General features: G+C 58.4%; 1 protein-coding gene across 1 annotated transcript; it reads left to right on the top strand.

The window, feature by feature from the left end:
- Positions 1-1,484: 1,484 nt before the first annotated feature.
- On the top strand, positions 1,485-2,890 carry ADRA2A (adrenoceptor alpha 2A; the record flags this gene model as incomplete). The annotated part of the gene is made up of 1 exon (XM_084245868.1): positions 1,485-2,890. The coding sequence occupies exon 1, from the start codon at positions 1,493-1,495 to the stop codon at positions 2,888-2,890; it is 1,398 nt and encodes a 465-aa protein (XP_084101994.1). The 5' UTR covers positions 1,485-1,492.
- Positions 2,891-15,307: the final 12,417 nt, after the last annotated feature.

Raw genomic sequence — 15,307 nt, 5'->3', positions numbered from 1 at the left:
GGTGGGTGCTTCCCCTTCCTCCCCAAGGGTCCAGTCCGCACCTTCGCCCGCTCCCGCGGCCGGACCCCTACTCACCCCGGGCACCAGCTGCGCCCGCGCCGCGGCGGCCTGACGCGTGGCCGGGCTGCTCTGGACGCCACCCGCGCTCCCGGCCGCTGCTTCCCGAGCGGGCCTGAGGTCCCCAGCACCATTTCCTCCCCGGGATCCGGCTCCTCCGGGGCGCTCCCCGGTGCCCGCTGCTTTCCGCTGGGACAGCCCCGAACTTCTCGGCCAAGTCCCCGCAGGGGCCGCTCCCCACGCTCGGAACGCGCACTTTCCAGCCCTCGCTCAAGGTACTCCCCGCTCCGGGGGGCCGGCCCCCCCAGAGGGACGCGCTCCCGAGGGTCCGTGGCGGGGCACCCGCGCTGGCTCCAGCCCCGCAGAGGGGAGGCGCCAGGGGCGGGGGAGGGTCGGCTTCCCACGTGGGGGCTGACGCCGGCTGCTCGGCAACGCAGGCGAGATCTTGGGGCTATAAAACCAGTCCACGCTGAGCGCCGCGGAGCAGCAGCGGCTCCCGCCTCTGTGCAGACGCCCAGCGGCCGCCGCCCCGCCGCCCCAGCACCTGCCCGCGAGCGCCGCGCTCCCGCCCCAACTCCCGCTGCCCTGGGGCCCGGGCCCGTCCGGCGGCCCCCGGCACCCTCCCCGCGGCGGGCCAACGCCCCGGACGCCCTCAGCCCGGACCCCAGCTGCCGGCCGGCCGGTCACCCACCCGCCGCGGCCCGCCTAAGGACGGGGGCGCCTTCATGCGGCCCCCACATCCCTCAGCCTGCACCCCCGAGCCCCGCGCGCGGTGCCCCCGCCCCAGCAGGGCGCACAACTTTGGAAGTCCCGCGGCGCTCCGAGAGGCAGCAGCAGAGTCTGCACCCCGGCCCCAGGCCGGGCCCCGCGGGCTCCGCCGCGCCCGGGCGAAGGGAGAGAGTCGGGAATCGCTCCGGGGATGTGAAGACAGACGCGCCTAGGACCCCCGGCCCGCACCAGCACCCGCGGCCGCCTCCCGGGGTGGGGGCGGGCCCCGCGCACGGTAAGCCCTCTCGCTTTCCTCGGGCGCGAGTCAAGACTGATTTAGATAAATCGATTTCCTTTTTTTTGATCGTCCTTCCAAGTCGCCAGGTTCCCCATGACTTTTGTTTTCTCTCCTTGAAGAACACATCCCTTTACCCATCGGCGCGACCCGCTCTCCTCCGCCGCTGAGCCACAAAACTTGCAGTGTTCGGGAGCGAGAAGGCGGCCCCCCGGAGCGCCCGGAGCGCGGGCCGGACGCCGTTCGCGGGAGCCGGGCCCATGGGCCGCTAGCTGCCCGGCAGGCGGGCCCGGCCTCCCTGCGCCCCCTCCCCATGTGAGGCGCGGAGGCGCGGCGGGGCGAGCCGGGCGCGGGAGGAAGAGGAGGACCCGCGGGCGCCGGGCCGGAAGGCGGCTGGCAGCAGGCCCAGGCGAGCGTGCAGCACCCGCGTTCATGTTCCGCCAGGAGCAGCCGCTGGCCGAGGGCAGCTTCGCGCCCATGGGCTCCCTGCAGCCGGACGCGGGCAACGCGAGCTGGAACGGGACGGAGGCGCCGGGGGGCGGCGCTCAGGGCACCCCCTACTCCCTGCAGGTGACGCTGACGCTGGTGTGTCTCGCCGGCCTGCTCATGCTGCTCACCGTGTTTGGCAACGTGCTGGTCATCATTGCGGTGTTCACCAGCCGCGCGCTCAAGGCGCCCCAGAACCTGTTTCTGGTGTCCCTGGCCTCGGCCGACATCCTGGTGGCCACGCTGGTCATCCCGTTCTCGCTGGCCAACGAGGTCATGGGCTACTGGTACTTCGGCAAAGTCTGGTGTGAGATCTACCTGGCGCTCGACGTGCTCTTCTGCACCTCGTCCATCGTGCACCTGTGCGCCATCAGCCTGGACCGCTACTGGTCCATCACCCAGGCCATCGAGTACAACCTGAAGCGCACGCCGCGCCGCATCAAGGCCATCATCGTCACCGTGTGGGTCATCTCGGCCGTCATCTCCTTCCCGCCGCTCATCTCCATCGAGAAGAAGGGCCGTGGCGGGGGCGCGCAGCCGGCCGCGCCCCTCTGCGACATCAACGACCAGAAGTGGTACGTCATCTCGTCGTGCATCGGCTCCTTCTTCGCGCCCTGCCTCATCATGATCCTGGTCTACGTGCGCATCTACCAGATCGCCAAGCGCCGAACCCGCGTGCCTCCCAAGCGCCCGGGCCCCGACGCCGCGGCCGCGCCGCCGGGGGGAGCCGAGCGCAGGCCCAACGGCCTGGGCCCGGACCGAGGCGTGGGCGCCCTGGGCGCCGAGGCGGAGCCGCTGCCCGCGCAGCTCAACGGTGCGCCCGGGGAGCCGGCGCCCTCGGGGCCGCGCGACGCCGACGCGCTGGACCTGGAGGAGAGCTCGTCGTCCGAGCACGCCGAGCGGCCCCCGGGGCCCCGCAGGCCCGAGCGAGGCGCGCGCGCCAAGTGCAAAGCCCGGGCGGGCCAGGTGAAGCCCGGGGACAGCCTGCCGCGGCGCGCGCCCGGGGCGCCCGGGCCCGGGGCGCTGGGGGCCGGGGCCGCGGAGGAGCGCGCCGGGGGCGCCCGGGCGTCGCGGTGGCGCGGGCGGCAGAACCGCGAGAAGCGCTTCACGTTCGTGCTGACCGTGGTCATCGGCGTGTTCGTGGTGTGCTGGTTCCCCTTCTTCTTCACCTACACGCTCACCGCGGTCGGCTGCTCCGTGCCGCGTATGCTCTTCAAATTCTTCTTCTGGTTCGGCTACTGCAACAGCTCGCTGAACCCCGTCATCTACACCATCTTCAACCACGACTTTCGCCGCGCCTTCAAGAAGATCCTCTGCCGCGGCGACAGGAAGCGGATCGTGTGACCGAGGCCCGCGCCGGAGAATAGACCGGAGTCGGCCGCGAGCAGGGCTGGCGGAGGGGCGCGCCCGTGCGCTCCCAGCACCGGCGCCCGGGGCCTGCAGAACTCGCTTTTCACGCGCCCCCAGGGGTTGCTCCAGGCCTCTTGCCAAAACCTGACCTTCCTTCCAGAAAAAGTACTGTGTGGGAGCGCCATATGCCCCCCCCCCATGGTTGTTAGGGCCCCTGTAGACCCAGCTCAACCCTCTTGGGTGCTGGGCCTCCCCAAATCAGTATTGTTTCCTAAAGGTGTTTTCACACCCCCCTGAGCGCAGCAGCTGTCACAGTTCCCAGCAAGCACAGGCTCCCAAAGGGCATGGCTCGCAAAGGGTTAAATGGATGGGGCTTACACAGACCTGGCTCATTGCGCCCCCCCCACCCCACCCCACCCCACCCCACCCCACCCCACCCCACCCCCACTTGGCTCAATTTTTAAACAAAGGCTGGGCGGCCCTGCCTGCCCTCTGCATCCCCCACTGTAAATATACACTATTTTTGATAGTTAGGGCGGGGGAGGGAGATTCCCCAACCGTGCTTGGCTTTTGTTGTTGAAATCCTGGCTGTTGGAGATGTCCTGGAGGCGGAGGCTTTTGTCTCTACTTCAGGCAAGCCCCTTTGCCTTGCAAACCACATTTTAATGTCTTTACCTCTCTCTGGACCTTTTCACCAGCAACTGGTGACTGTCCCTTGGGCCTAGACCTGCTTTGAGATTTCTTGGGGTGGGGGGAGATGTCTGCCCATTTCCCCCCCTGTGCCCAACAGCACAAGTGAGCGCCTTTTCCTATGTAAATATTACAGTGATGGGCCAAGACAGAAGTAAATGAACCTTTCTGCCTTGCATCAGCCTTGTGTACAAAGCCATTATCCTCTGATGCACCTTGTCCCAGTAACTGACTTAAAAACCATCCCTGTCCCATGTCCTCTGCCTCGCTGCAGGGCCCCTGCTTGAAGGGTATGTTTTGTTTCTGTTTGGTATGTATTTGGGCCCCTCCCCCCTCAAAGTGCTGACTAGGGGAAAACTCTGAACTGCTATGTTTAGACCCAGAGGAGTGGAAATTAAGTGGAAGAAGCAAACCTGATACAATTTGCCCAAGGTAAACAGTTTGAAAAGACAAATGAGCCTGCCAAACTCAAGTTTCTGCTCCCAGAGCTGTGAGGTATCAGGGTTGCCCCTTTTTAATCCCTGCTTTTCTGGTGGAGATTGTGCCACTGATGAGCTCCTGAAGTCAAGGGCGGAGGAGGGCGGAGACCTCGTGTTTACATCTGAGTTTCTACACGGTTTAGACGGAGACTCTTTAAGGCCTGCCAGGCCTGCACTCTTATTTCACTAAAGAAAAACTAATGTCAGCACATGTTGCTAATGACAGTGGATTTTTAAAATAAAACGTTTACAGATCAAATGTGAAATAAATATGAATTAAATGGTCCTGTCTGTTATCTGTGTTTCCAAGAACTGTAAGACTCTGGGAACACCTGATTATATAGCTTTCTAGTATTTTTTTTATTTATTTATTTATTTATTTATTTATTTATTTATTTATTTATTTATTTATGCATACAAGAGCTGGGATACAGGCCAGTGGTTTGGGGGGGTGAGAGGACTCACCAGAGGCAAAGTGGGGGAACAGAACAGGCAGATTGACCAAAGTACACTGCTGAGGGGAGCAGCGGGCGAGACAGAAGAGGTCTGCTGTGCCACGTGGGTTGCTCCCTGGCTGGCTGGGGATCCAACTCGTGCCTCAGAGGCTGCGGATGGCTTCATAGTGCAGTGCTTAAACCCCTTGCACCACCAGGGAGACCCCTCTACTATTTTTAGTACAAAAATGCTTGTACATTATAAAACACTCATATTTGAAAGTGCAGCAGTAGCAAAGTTACCATTTACCTAGTGTTTCTTAAATGCCTGCTGTCTAAGCCCAGGTGGGTTCTGCTTTACTTAATCTTCCCTTAAACGCTTCAAGGTAGTTATTATCATCCCCATTTTGGACACAAAGAAACTAGTGAAGGGCAAGTGATTGCTCAGATTTACCAAGTGGTGGCAATGCTTCGCATCCAGCTTTACCTGGCTCCAGGGTCTGTACACTCTAACCCCAGAATTGGTGGCCGAGTTACATCAGCACCACTTTGCAGACTACTCCCAGCAGTGAGGCGTCTACCCAGAATGTGCTGTGCACACAGAGTTTGGCTATCCCAAGTGCGTGGATACATGCAGGGTGTGCATGCCCAAGTGTCCATATGCCCTACGGTGTATATGCCTCGACGTGTGTATTTTGCTCCACAGGATGTATATGCACAAAGTGTGGAATATTCTCCAAAATGTGCATCGCACCTTACAGTGTGATAATGTGCACCTGTGGTAGCAAGCCGTGCTGTGGCATGGGCACAAAGTGTGTACCAACACCTAAGTTGAGCCAGATACCACTCGGTGGCTTGAGTCATCTCTAGCCAGGGGCCTGAATCCTCCCTGTTGCATGTCTGTGACAGCAAGTTCCTCTCTGCTGTCTTGTAGGACTCTCAAGCCTCGGTCCACAGTAATGACCCTGGGAAGCTGGAAGGGCACTTAGTGGTGTAGGAATCCAACAGCTCATCTAATGGCTCTGGAGACAGAACTCAAGAGGAAGTGACTCGCCCCACGCTCCCACTACTCTGTTGCCTTAGCCAGGTAAACAGAAGTGACAGGTCGTGGTTTGGGGAGATGACATTGGGCCAGGCCAGCCACCTGGAACACCCATGCACGTCAGCTCTGCTTGTGCCCGGAAGCAGGTCCTCAACTCTCCTTGAGGGGTTCCACCACACTTTGGCAGCACTTGCAGTATCTCCTTATCGTCCCCAGCTCTTCGGTGGGGGCAGAGGGCAGAGAGGACTGAGCACTATCTCTGGCCTTTGAGGGCCCTGGGGAGGGAGGGTCATGGCCCTGAGGGGTTTCTGCCAGAGGTGGGAAGGAGTTTCTACGATCACTAAGTCACTGAGCCTGCAGGCAGGCGGCTGGGCTGTCGGGACAATTGCCCTGGCATTTGGCACCAGGCTGGCTGCCTGGTTGGTGCTGTAACCTGCTCCCCACCTCCACCCCAGCCTCACTCTGCTTCCACACTCCAGGGCACCCATCAGGCCAAAGGCAAACAGTGCCAGACAATAGGCCAGCCTGGCAGGCCCCCAGGAACTGGGCTGTGTGTGTCCCAGACGTCCCAGACGTAGGGGAGACGCAAACACAGCAGCTCACTGGCTGTTGACTCCAGTCTGCTCTGCCTGCTGGGGACACGTTTGCTTTGCCTCATTCCCAGAGCCCCCGCGCCTTGGGAAAGAGGTGAGTGTGGGCAGTGGCAGCCCTGGGGAATAGTCCCCACCCTCCAAGACTGCAGCAGTGGCAAAGCCTGAAAAATGGGTAGGGCCTTAGGAGAGTGGCGGAGAGCAGGCGGGAGCCTGCTGGGATGCTGGGTCCTGAGCTCCCAGTAGGAAGTCACTGCTTCTTGCAAGGACTCGGCAAAGGGGAGGAGGTTTGGAGAAGCGCAATGACCTGCACAGGGTCTCAGCCTGAAGCCCAGAGGAGACAGTCGCCCCAAGGATTCCTGCTACATCTGATCCAGTTATCCGGGTCAGGAGCATCTGCCTTGGGACTGAATCTCCAGCTGGGGTATCAAAAGCCAGTGGCTTTGGGTGGGAAGTGTGCCTTGCCACATCCACTCCCGCCAGTTGCCTGAGCTGGGGCTTGGGAGATGCTGTCGTTGGACACGCAGCGCAAGGAAAGCTCCTCCCCATGAGGCTCGGTGCAGTTTCTGCTGTGCTAAAGGGCTGGAGGCGAGCATGAGCAAAGTGGCCCAGACTTGCCCTTCTCTGTGGCAGCGTTTATACCAGAAGCGTCTGCACATCCTCACCTCCCACACTGCGCTGTCGAGGGCCCGAGGGCCCGGAGCCCCTGAAAAGCCATCTGGTGGCGGGCAGCCTGGCATCCCTCGCGTCCACTGTTCCCCATGACTGCGTCTGATGCCAGAGCTGTCCAGCACGGATTCCCTTTTGCTGGGGGATGTGGGGAGTTGCTGGTGCCCCTGGGAGGTCCTTCTATGCCTACTGTGTGTCAGCCCCCCAGAAGGGGGGGCACCTGGGGCAGACTCTTCCTCCCAGGCAGGTGCCCTGCACAGCCCAGCACTTGTCCCTGAGGCGTTAGTGGAGATGGGGGTCTGCCCCGCACTCTGGAGGCGGACAGCAGAACCTCATTTCTCACAGAGCACCTCGGTGAAGCGTGTTTGCTGGGACACTTGCTGGCCACCCCGGGTGAGGGGGTCTCGTTGCTGATCAGTGTTGGGTCTAGGAAATGCCAGCCCTGCTCTTCTGCTCCCGCCCCGCGTTCTCCTCAGCACAGCTGACCTGCAGGGTCCCGGCTGCAGGGAGCCCCGCCCCCCACACCCCCTCCGGCCCTGACGTGACACTTGGTGTATTTCAGATGTGGGCCAGGCCTTCGTGTCAGTGAGTGCATGAGGAGAAGTGTATATGGGGGTGTGAACGTGCGTGTGAACATGTGTGTGAATGTGTGTGTGCATGTGTCTGTGTGTGAGAACAGGAACAGCTTGTTTCTTTTATAGAGACATGCTTTATTTATTTGTTTGTTTGTTTGTTTATACAAGCACTGGGTACAGTCAGAAGCGCGGGAGGGTGAGAGAATTCACCAGAGCCAGAGCGGGGAGCAGAGCAGGCGGAAGGACCTCCAGCGCTCAACTACTGCGCCACCGGGGAGGCCCAGGAACAGCCTGTTTCAAGTGGGTATTTCACTCACGAGCACCTGAAGGGAAGCAGAAGAGGACCAGAGGGTTGATGGGTGGGTACAGGGTGCAGAGGGCACACAGGGACAGTCTCATTGTATCACTGATTCTTTTTTTTTTTTTTACATTTTATTTTTTATTATTTTTTAAAGATTTATTTATTTATACAGGCACTGGGTACAGTCAGAGGCGCGGGAGGGTGAGAGAATTCACCAGAGCCAGAGGGGGGAACAGAACAGGCAGATGGACCGAAATACACTGCTGAGGGGAGCAGCGGGCGGCAGGAGAGGTCTGCGCGTATGTGGGACACTCACTGGTGGCCGGGGATCGAACTGGCGCTGCAAAGGCTGTGGGCAGCTTCACAGCCCAGCGCTCAACCCCTGTGCCACCAGGGGAGGCCCGTGTCACTGATTCTAATTACAGTGAACCCCTCTGCTGCTTGTGAGTTGACCCCTTCCCAGCCTCCAGGTGGAACCCCACTCCCCTACCAGGGTAAGAGCCCAGCTGAGCCAGGTGAGTCAGGCCAGGAGGCCAACCTGGCTTTCCAGCAGGCTTCCTTAACAGCCCACTCTCCGTGGATGGGGATTTTACTTCACCTGAGGAAATTCAGGAGGGGATGGAGAACCCCTCCGGTCTTTAAGTCTTGCTCCAATCTGCTCAAGAGGGAACTTGGGGTCTCTTTAAATCTTTATCTGAGAAAAAAGACAGTGTTCTGAGAAGGCTGAGTGGAGAGAGACTTCACAAGGTGCAGGTAGGTGTGGGTAGGGTGACAGGAGACCCACAAGGGCCATACATGGTGAGTGGGGCTGTCATACCCTGGCCTGCAGGGGTGAGGGGAGGGAGCTGTCACTCCAAGCTGGGAAATGCTGCTGTGGGGAAGGACCTGGGGGGGTTTGGTGGCAGAGGGCTGCTGGGACCATTGCCAACCCTGGCCTGGGCAGGGACAGAACCCAGAGAATCAGCCCCCTCTCCACTCACACTCCTGCACCAGGGACATAGCTGCTGGCCTCTGCCCTGAACCAGGACTCAGCACTGTGGGGTCCAAGAGTGAGGGGCAGCTCTGGGAGCAGCTGCCAGGGCTCAGAGCAGGCACCAGGGGCAGAGGCTGTAACCCCAGGGGCCTGCAGGGCAGCTGCGTAATTCCTTCAGTTTGTGCACAGACCAGTTGTATGGCCACTGGGCAGCTGTGGAAGAAAACTTCCTGCTTCCTGGACTCTGGATGTGAGGGTTTGTGATGTGGTCATTATGTGTCTGGCAGGCTACACACCACACAGACACACACACACACCATCCTCCCTGCCAGCTGGGGAGGGCCGAGCCCCTCTCAGGCAACCATATGGTTGGCTCTTGGCCCAAGTTTTCTAGGCCTCATATCAGTGGCTTGCCCCACCTCAGGCAGCCAAGAAGCAACTGCCTGGCAGTGATACCCCATGAGGGCCTGGGTGAGGCGTAGGGACGGCAGCCATCCCAGGTGAGCGAGCACACCTGTCCCTGGGCTACAGGAGGGATTCTGCTGCTCCTTACTCAGCACCCATGGGTACCCCTAGTCTTCCTTCTCAGCAGATACACCTTAAGGATTTTTTGTGCCTTGGCCACAGGGGAGGCACTGAGAGTTTTAATGAATGATAGATTTATTTATTCTCACCCTCTCCCTCTCCCTACTTCTCTCCCCTCTCTCTCCCCGCTTCCTCTGTGTCTCCTGCCTCTTTCTCCTTCCCTCCCACAAGGACTTTTTGGAGCTTTTCCCAAACTTCTACGGCTAATATGGCTCTATTGAACTCCATGATGGGGTCGAGTCTGAACATGGTAGTTAGGATCTTCATGCTACAGAGCTTCGCCTCGTGTGGGGAGACAGACATTAAGTGGGCATCAGGAGGCGCAAACTGGCTGATGAGGGTGGATCTGGAGTGACAGGGACTTCCTGGGGGGAATCCAGCCTGGGCTAAGGCAAGCCAGTGTGGCTAGAGAAACGGCAGCCTCCTGACAGCCGAGGGTGGTGGGGAGCAAGGCTGGCAAAGGGCAGCATTGGATGTGAAGGGTAAACCAAGTCCTCTTTGATCAACCCGATGGTATGAGAGGCCGAAGGAGAGCAGAGTGGCTGGAGAGGCAGGTAGATTGTGCAGCCGTGGGAAGATTTTTCTTGAGGCCAATTAAGCCACCGGAGGGATTTTAGGCACGCTGTTTGAGTCAATCATCCGGCTGCTGGATGGAGCTGAGGGTGGAGGAGGAGCGAGTGTGTTGGCTGCAGTCACCAGACCTAGGAAAGACAATGGGGGTGCTGACATGACACTGGGGATGCCCAGGGCCCCTGACTCCCCCAGTGTCACCTGAATGCAGTGCCAGTCTCCATGTAGAGCTGGCACTGGGATTTCAGAGGTGCCCTGCACCCCTCTGCCTCCCCACTCTGTGAACGTCTGTCTATTGAGAGTGCTTCTGTTAGGGGGAAAAGGCTGTCCCAAAGCTAATTCCATACAGGCTTTGTGGACTCCACCCCCACCCCAGGCCAAAGCCAAAAACACTGGGAACTCCAAATCCCATCACCACCCAAGGGAAGGTGGCTGGGACCTGAGGGTGGGGTTAAGCAGCCAGGTTGATATAAAGGCAGACACGTGGGCTTTGGGGGTCCCCCATTTTGGCTCTCCGCCAGCTCCCAGCGTCCGGCCAGCTCTGAGAGTGACTTTGGGTTTCCAGGTCGGCGGATCGGGTAGGACGCATTAAAGACTTTATTTCTCTATTTTCTCCCTGAGTTGTACATTTTCCTTATTTCCTTTTCCCTTGTAAATAAACCTTTTATGAACCTTTTGTGTGTGCCTGCAGTGGAGTATTCATAAGTCCCTTATAAGTGTGCGGGTGAGGACCCACAGCCAGGAACCCGTTCAATATCGGGGCTGCTCTGTAACACTTCCTGGGCTCAGGGCTTCTGTCCATGGTCACAAGCAAACAGCCCCTTGGCAAGGTAAGTCAGTGGCCTTGGTGGTCCATAGACCTACCTGTCTGCAGTACCTGGTCAGTCTGTTCCCAGCCTCAGCCGCCTCATTGATGCAACCGGTGAGAGAGGCCCGAGGGGACCGCAGCAAACAAGCAGGCTGGGCACTCTGTGGAGCAAGTTGAGTAGGGAGGGCGAACAGAGCTTGCAGCCAGGCTTTCGGCAGCCTGAGGCTTCTGCATGGGGTCGGAAGATCTGATAAGGCCTGTGCTCTGCGCCACTCAAACCAGGCTTGCTCAGGGCCCTTGAGGAGAAAACCCTGTTTGCAAGGATTGTGGGGAAACTGACTTGACGCCTTCTGCTCTGCCCGCCTCTCAGCAGCCAACTCCCAGCGCTCCATACACTTTCCACACTTGCTTACCTGGGAGGGAGCTACCTGCCGGGAAGGTGCATGGAGGGTGTCAAGGGCATGGAGGTAGTAAATGGCTGATAGACGTGAGAGGGGCATTTTGAAGTCAAGGCTGGAGTCTGATTACTACGTTGGCTCCATCTTAACCTGGAACAGCTGACCAAGCCTCAGGTCCCCTCCTGTAACTTGGAGATTATGGCTCCTAGCAGCTGGTGGGCGGGCCAGGCCAGTGAGTGGCTGAGGGCAGAGACTCAGGAGTGCCAGCCTCTTCTGCTGCTGCCTGGGAGTGGGCGGCCTCCTTTTGCTCAAGAGGCTGCTCTGGCCCAGTCTGGCTGGGGTGTTCATTAGCGTGGGGCGGGCACCTTGCCCTTAGAATGGGTGGGTGAGGGTGATTTGTGACAGGAATTTGATCCATGTGGTTCTGAGCGTTCTCTCTGTCGGGTCTGATGAAAGAAAACCCCTGTGCCGTTCAGGAGAGGCAGTGGTGGGACTGACTAGCTGCGACCCACAGTGCGTTCCAGCGAAGCAGCCCCGAAGCGAAGCGGGAGTTTCCTGAGTCCCAGGTTGGGGCTCTTCGCTGGTTTCCTGTCCCCTGATTCGCATGTCCTTGCTTTTCTGTTGGAGCTGCTCCACTGCATGGAACCCACATTTTCCTTCCCCTGCAGCTGAGCAAAATCCCAGCAAGCCTGAAAGCCCAGCTATCACCACGCCTTTTCACTGCGGTGGTGGGAAGTCTCTGGGGCTTGACATCAGTTGCTCCAGGGCTGCAATCTTGAATCTGATGCCCTTCAACTTCTCTCCCTCTCTCCGCAGGAGGCAAAAGCCCAAGGGGCCATGCAGCGAGGTCCCCTTCCCCCTAGCTGCTAAGAAGGGCCTGCTGGGGGCTCGTGTCCCCCCAGCCCACCCCCGGGCTGCGAGGGAGGGGTCTTTCACCAGTCTTCTTGGCCCAGTGCCTGGGTGGGGCCCTGGGGCCTTCACCAGCTGTACAGACCCACTTGGTCGAGACTCTTAGGGCAGATGAGGCTGAGACTTTAGACGAGAGGAAAATGTGAGAATGCAAATGTTTTGCTTTTAAAAAGATTTCTCCCTTTTCAGCCGCCCCCAGCCTGCACAGGCTCCCAAGCTCCCAGCGCCCAGGGATGCCGGCTGGCTCAGCGGCTCCTTCTCTGGCGCTCGGACACGTGGTTTCATTTCCAGGGCTTCAGAAGTGTCCTCACCTGAAAAACAGATCAAAGATGACCCATCGCGTAGGGCTGTGGTGAATCCAACGAGGCAATGCATTGGCAGCAACAATTCAGCATTTCGGCAGCAGCAGAGCCAGCGCCGCCAGGCTGCTTCCCTGGAGCAGGTGGAAACTGCAGGTCCCGCTCTGCCCCCATCTTTCCTCGGGAGCTCTGACATGCCCTCTGACACCCCTGACCCTCTGTGGGGTGTGACCTTGGGATCCACATTCCAGTTCACGTGCCCACCAGCCTGTCCTGGCCCAGGAGAGGACAGGGCGGCGGGCAGGACTACACGAGGCCATGGCGCTCAGCACTCTGGTTTCCTCGCCTGTAAGACTGTTTCCCCTGCGGGGTAGGACGTTTCAGCGCCAGGTGCTTCAAACAATGTGGGGAACAAAGCAACTGCTCGGTACTGTATTTATTTGACTCTTTTTCTGAGTTTGGCCCCCGGCTAGGTGCTAAGAGAGCCTCAGGGATCGGGGGTCAGTAACCACCGCTGCAGCTCTCGGGTGCGCAGGAGCAGCCGGGAGAAGCCGAGACAGCTCTGACCAGCAGCAGGGGGTTGCTTAACTCTGCAACATTTACCCGCCTTAATAGTTTGCTATCGCCACAGCACAGGTTAATTTATAAACAGGTTAATTTATAAACGCTCAGTATTTACCTCTGGGTGGGGAGTTCCCACGGGCGCTGGTTTCCGTGGAGCTTTCCTGCGGGCATCTGAGCGTTTTTGCTGTGAGCCCCCATCGTTATTGTAGCAAAGATTTAAAAGTCCTTGAAGAAAAGGAGACACAATAAAGGCACCAGTTTGCCAAAGGGCTGTGTTTTCCTCAAAGAGATGAAGACTGTGGTTGGACAAGATGGACAGGGTCAATGTATTTAAAAAATTAAAATAAAAGGATTTATAAAATTTATAAAATAAAAGGATTTATTCACCATAAAAGAAACTGTCAGTCCTCGTCTGCGGGATGGATACCCACCTCCTCAGGCAGGGCCAGGGAGACTGGGGTGGGCTGCACTTAGCAAACGGTAACCTCCTTGCTAACAGCATCAGTGCACGGGCCCAGGAGGGAACCCGGGCCGGGGCTGCGGGGCTGCAGAGGGACAGCAGGGCCGATGGCCGCGGCTGCCCTGGAGAAGGCAGGTCCGTCCCTACCAAGTCTCCATCCCTACCACCTCCCACATGTCTGATTTCTCCGTCTGCGAGCTGGTTCCTTTCCAAGAGGCAGCAGGAACTGTGGGAGCCCTTGGACCTTCGAGCATGATATTTTTATGGAGGTGGTGGTTGGGGGCTCCGACTCAGGAAGAGAACCAGCCCTCTGGCATTGTCTCAGTCTTGGCCGTCCCTAAAAATATGATGTGATGCGGCTAATGAGCAAGCACAAAAGGCCTGGCTCGGCATGACCTAATATAGCCTGGCATTCAAGCCCGAACCAGGATGTAAATGGGGACTGGTAATTGAAAACACAAGATGTCTCTCCGATGGGATGGCAGGGAGCCTGCCGTGGAGATCGCAGAGGGCCCCGTGGCACTCCTGGATTTGTCGGTGTGGGTGGGTGGCAGGCCCTGGCGGTCTCTTGCCTCTTTTCTGGCTAGTGGGCAGCATCAGGTTGACCAGTTGGCTCTGTGGGGAGGCGTGGTGAGCTTGATGCCACCAGGGACACACATTCTCTTAACACAACCCTTTGGGGAGTAGCATAGACCAGCATCCCCTGGCCCCTGGTCCCGGCACCGTGGACACCCCAGCTAGCCTGGTTTTGACCCTACGTGGAATCTTGGAATACTGGCCTGGTCCTCTCACCTCAGTGATTGATGCCAAGTTCCAGGGTGGGCACATCATGGCGACGACACCAAAGGCTCATTCTTCCTCTTCCTCCTCCCTTCTGCGGTCCCTGCTCAGCTGTGCAGCTGGAGGCCTCTGGGCTGACAGGAAGCAGGGCTGGTTGAGGACAAGTAAGGCCACAAGCAGGATTATTTCCCAGTGGTCACCTTTTGGGTTACTTCCTCCTCTCTCTTAGCCAGAAACATTCCTGGTTTGGGCACTGAAAGTCTGAGAGTCATCTCAGTCTGGGGATAACTAGGATGGTTAGTCACCCCAAACCTGCTCCTCATAGGAGCCAGGGTGCAAACTGGACGACTAGGCCAGGTCACTCAGTCAAGCTCGAGGGCTCCCAGGTGCCAGAGCCAGGACTTGAATCCAGAGCCCCTTGTTTCATGGTTGAGGATTTGCCCCCTCTTGCACCTGCATTTCTTAGGTCACTCCAGGAGGTAGGACACCTGGCTCTTTCCAATAATCTTGGCCAAAGCAGAAAGACAGAGCAGCGGAGAACAGGTCACCCTTGGCTCAGAGCTGAGGGATCCCAAGAGAGAACAAATCAATCTCTGCCCTTGAGAATTTGACAGTCTGGTTAGAAAAAAGCGAGCTTGCCTGTAGCTCCCTGGCACAGGTGCCGCTCCATGCCACCTCCACACAGGCACCAGGGAACAATAGATAAATGTGTGGCTTATCAAGATTGCGTTACTCTCACTTCCCTTAAAGAATTTATTCGTTCAACCAATATTTATTGAAAAGTGTTGCTCCCTCTGTCTGGAACATGCTCTTCTCCTGCGCCCTCCTGGTATCCACCCGCCCCCGCATCCCAATTCCATCCATTCCTCAGGTCTGAGCTTAACACAGAATATTTATTGACCACTCAGTATGAGGGTTTTGCCGGGTAACTCGTGGAATGCCCGTGAGAACTGCAGGAAGCGGTAATTCCCATTTTGTGCATAAGAAGGCACAAGGATCTAAACAGGCTGGAGCACAGCCTGGCCTGGCCCCACCTCCCTGCCCCCAGGGCCTCCCTGGTTATTCCCAGTGTGAGCACTTGTCACGGAGCCTGCACTGCCTGGTCCCCTGTCTGCGTCCTCCAGTGCACCCAGTGCCCAGCGGGCTGGGCCTCTCCTTGCTTCTCGCTACTTCTGGGCATTTAAAAGGAGCTCCATGGATACCTGTGGGATGAATAATGAATGAATGGATCATTTACCTCAAAGGCCAGAGCAACTCTGAGGCTGAAGTCCCCAGCGAAGATGCT

Source organism: Talpa europaea (genome assembly GCF_964194135.1).
Source record: "Talpa europaea genome assembly, chromosome: 10".
Taxonomy (NCBI): domain Eukaryota; kingdom Metazoa; phylum Chordata; class Mammalia; order Eulipotyphla; family Talpidae; genus Talpa; species Talpa europaea.
The sequence above is the reverse complement of the archived record's forward strand: the minus strand, read 5'-3'. Positions and strand labels throughout refer to the sequence as shown.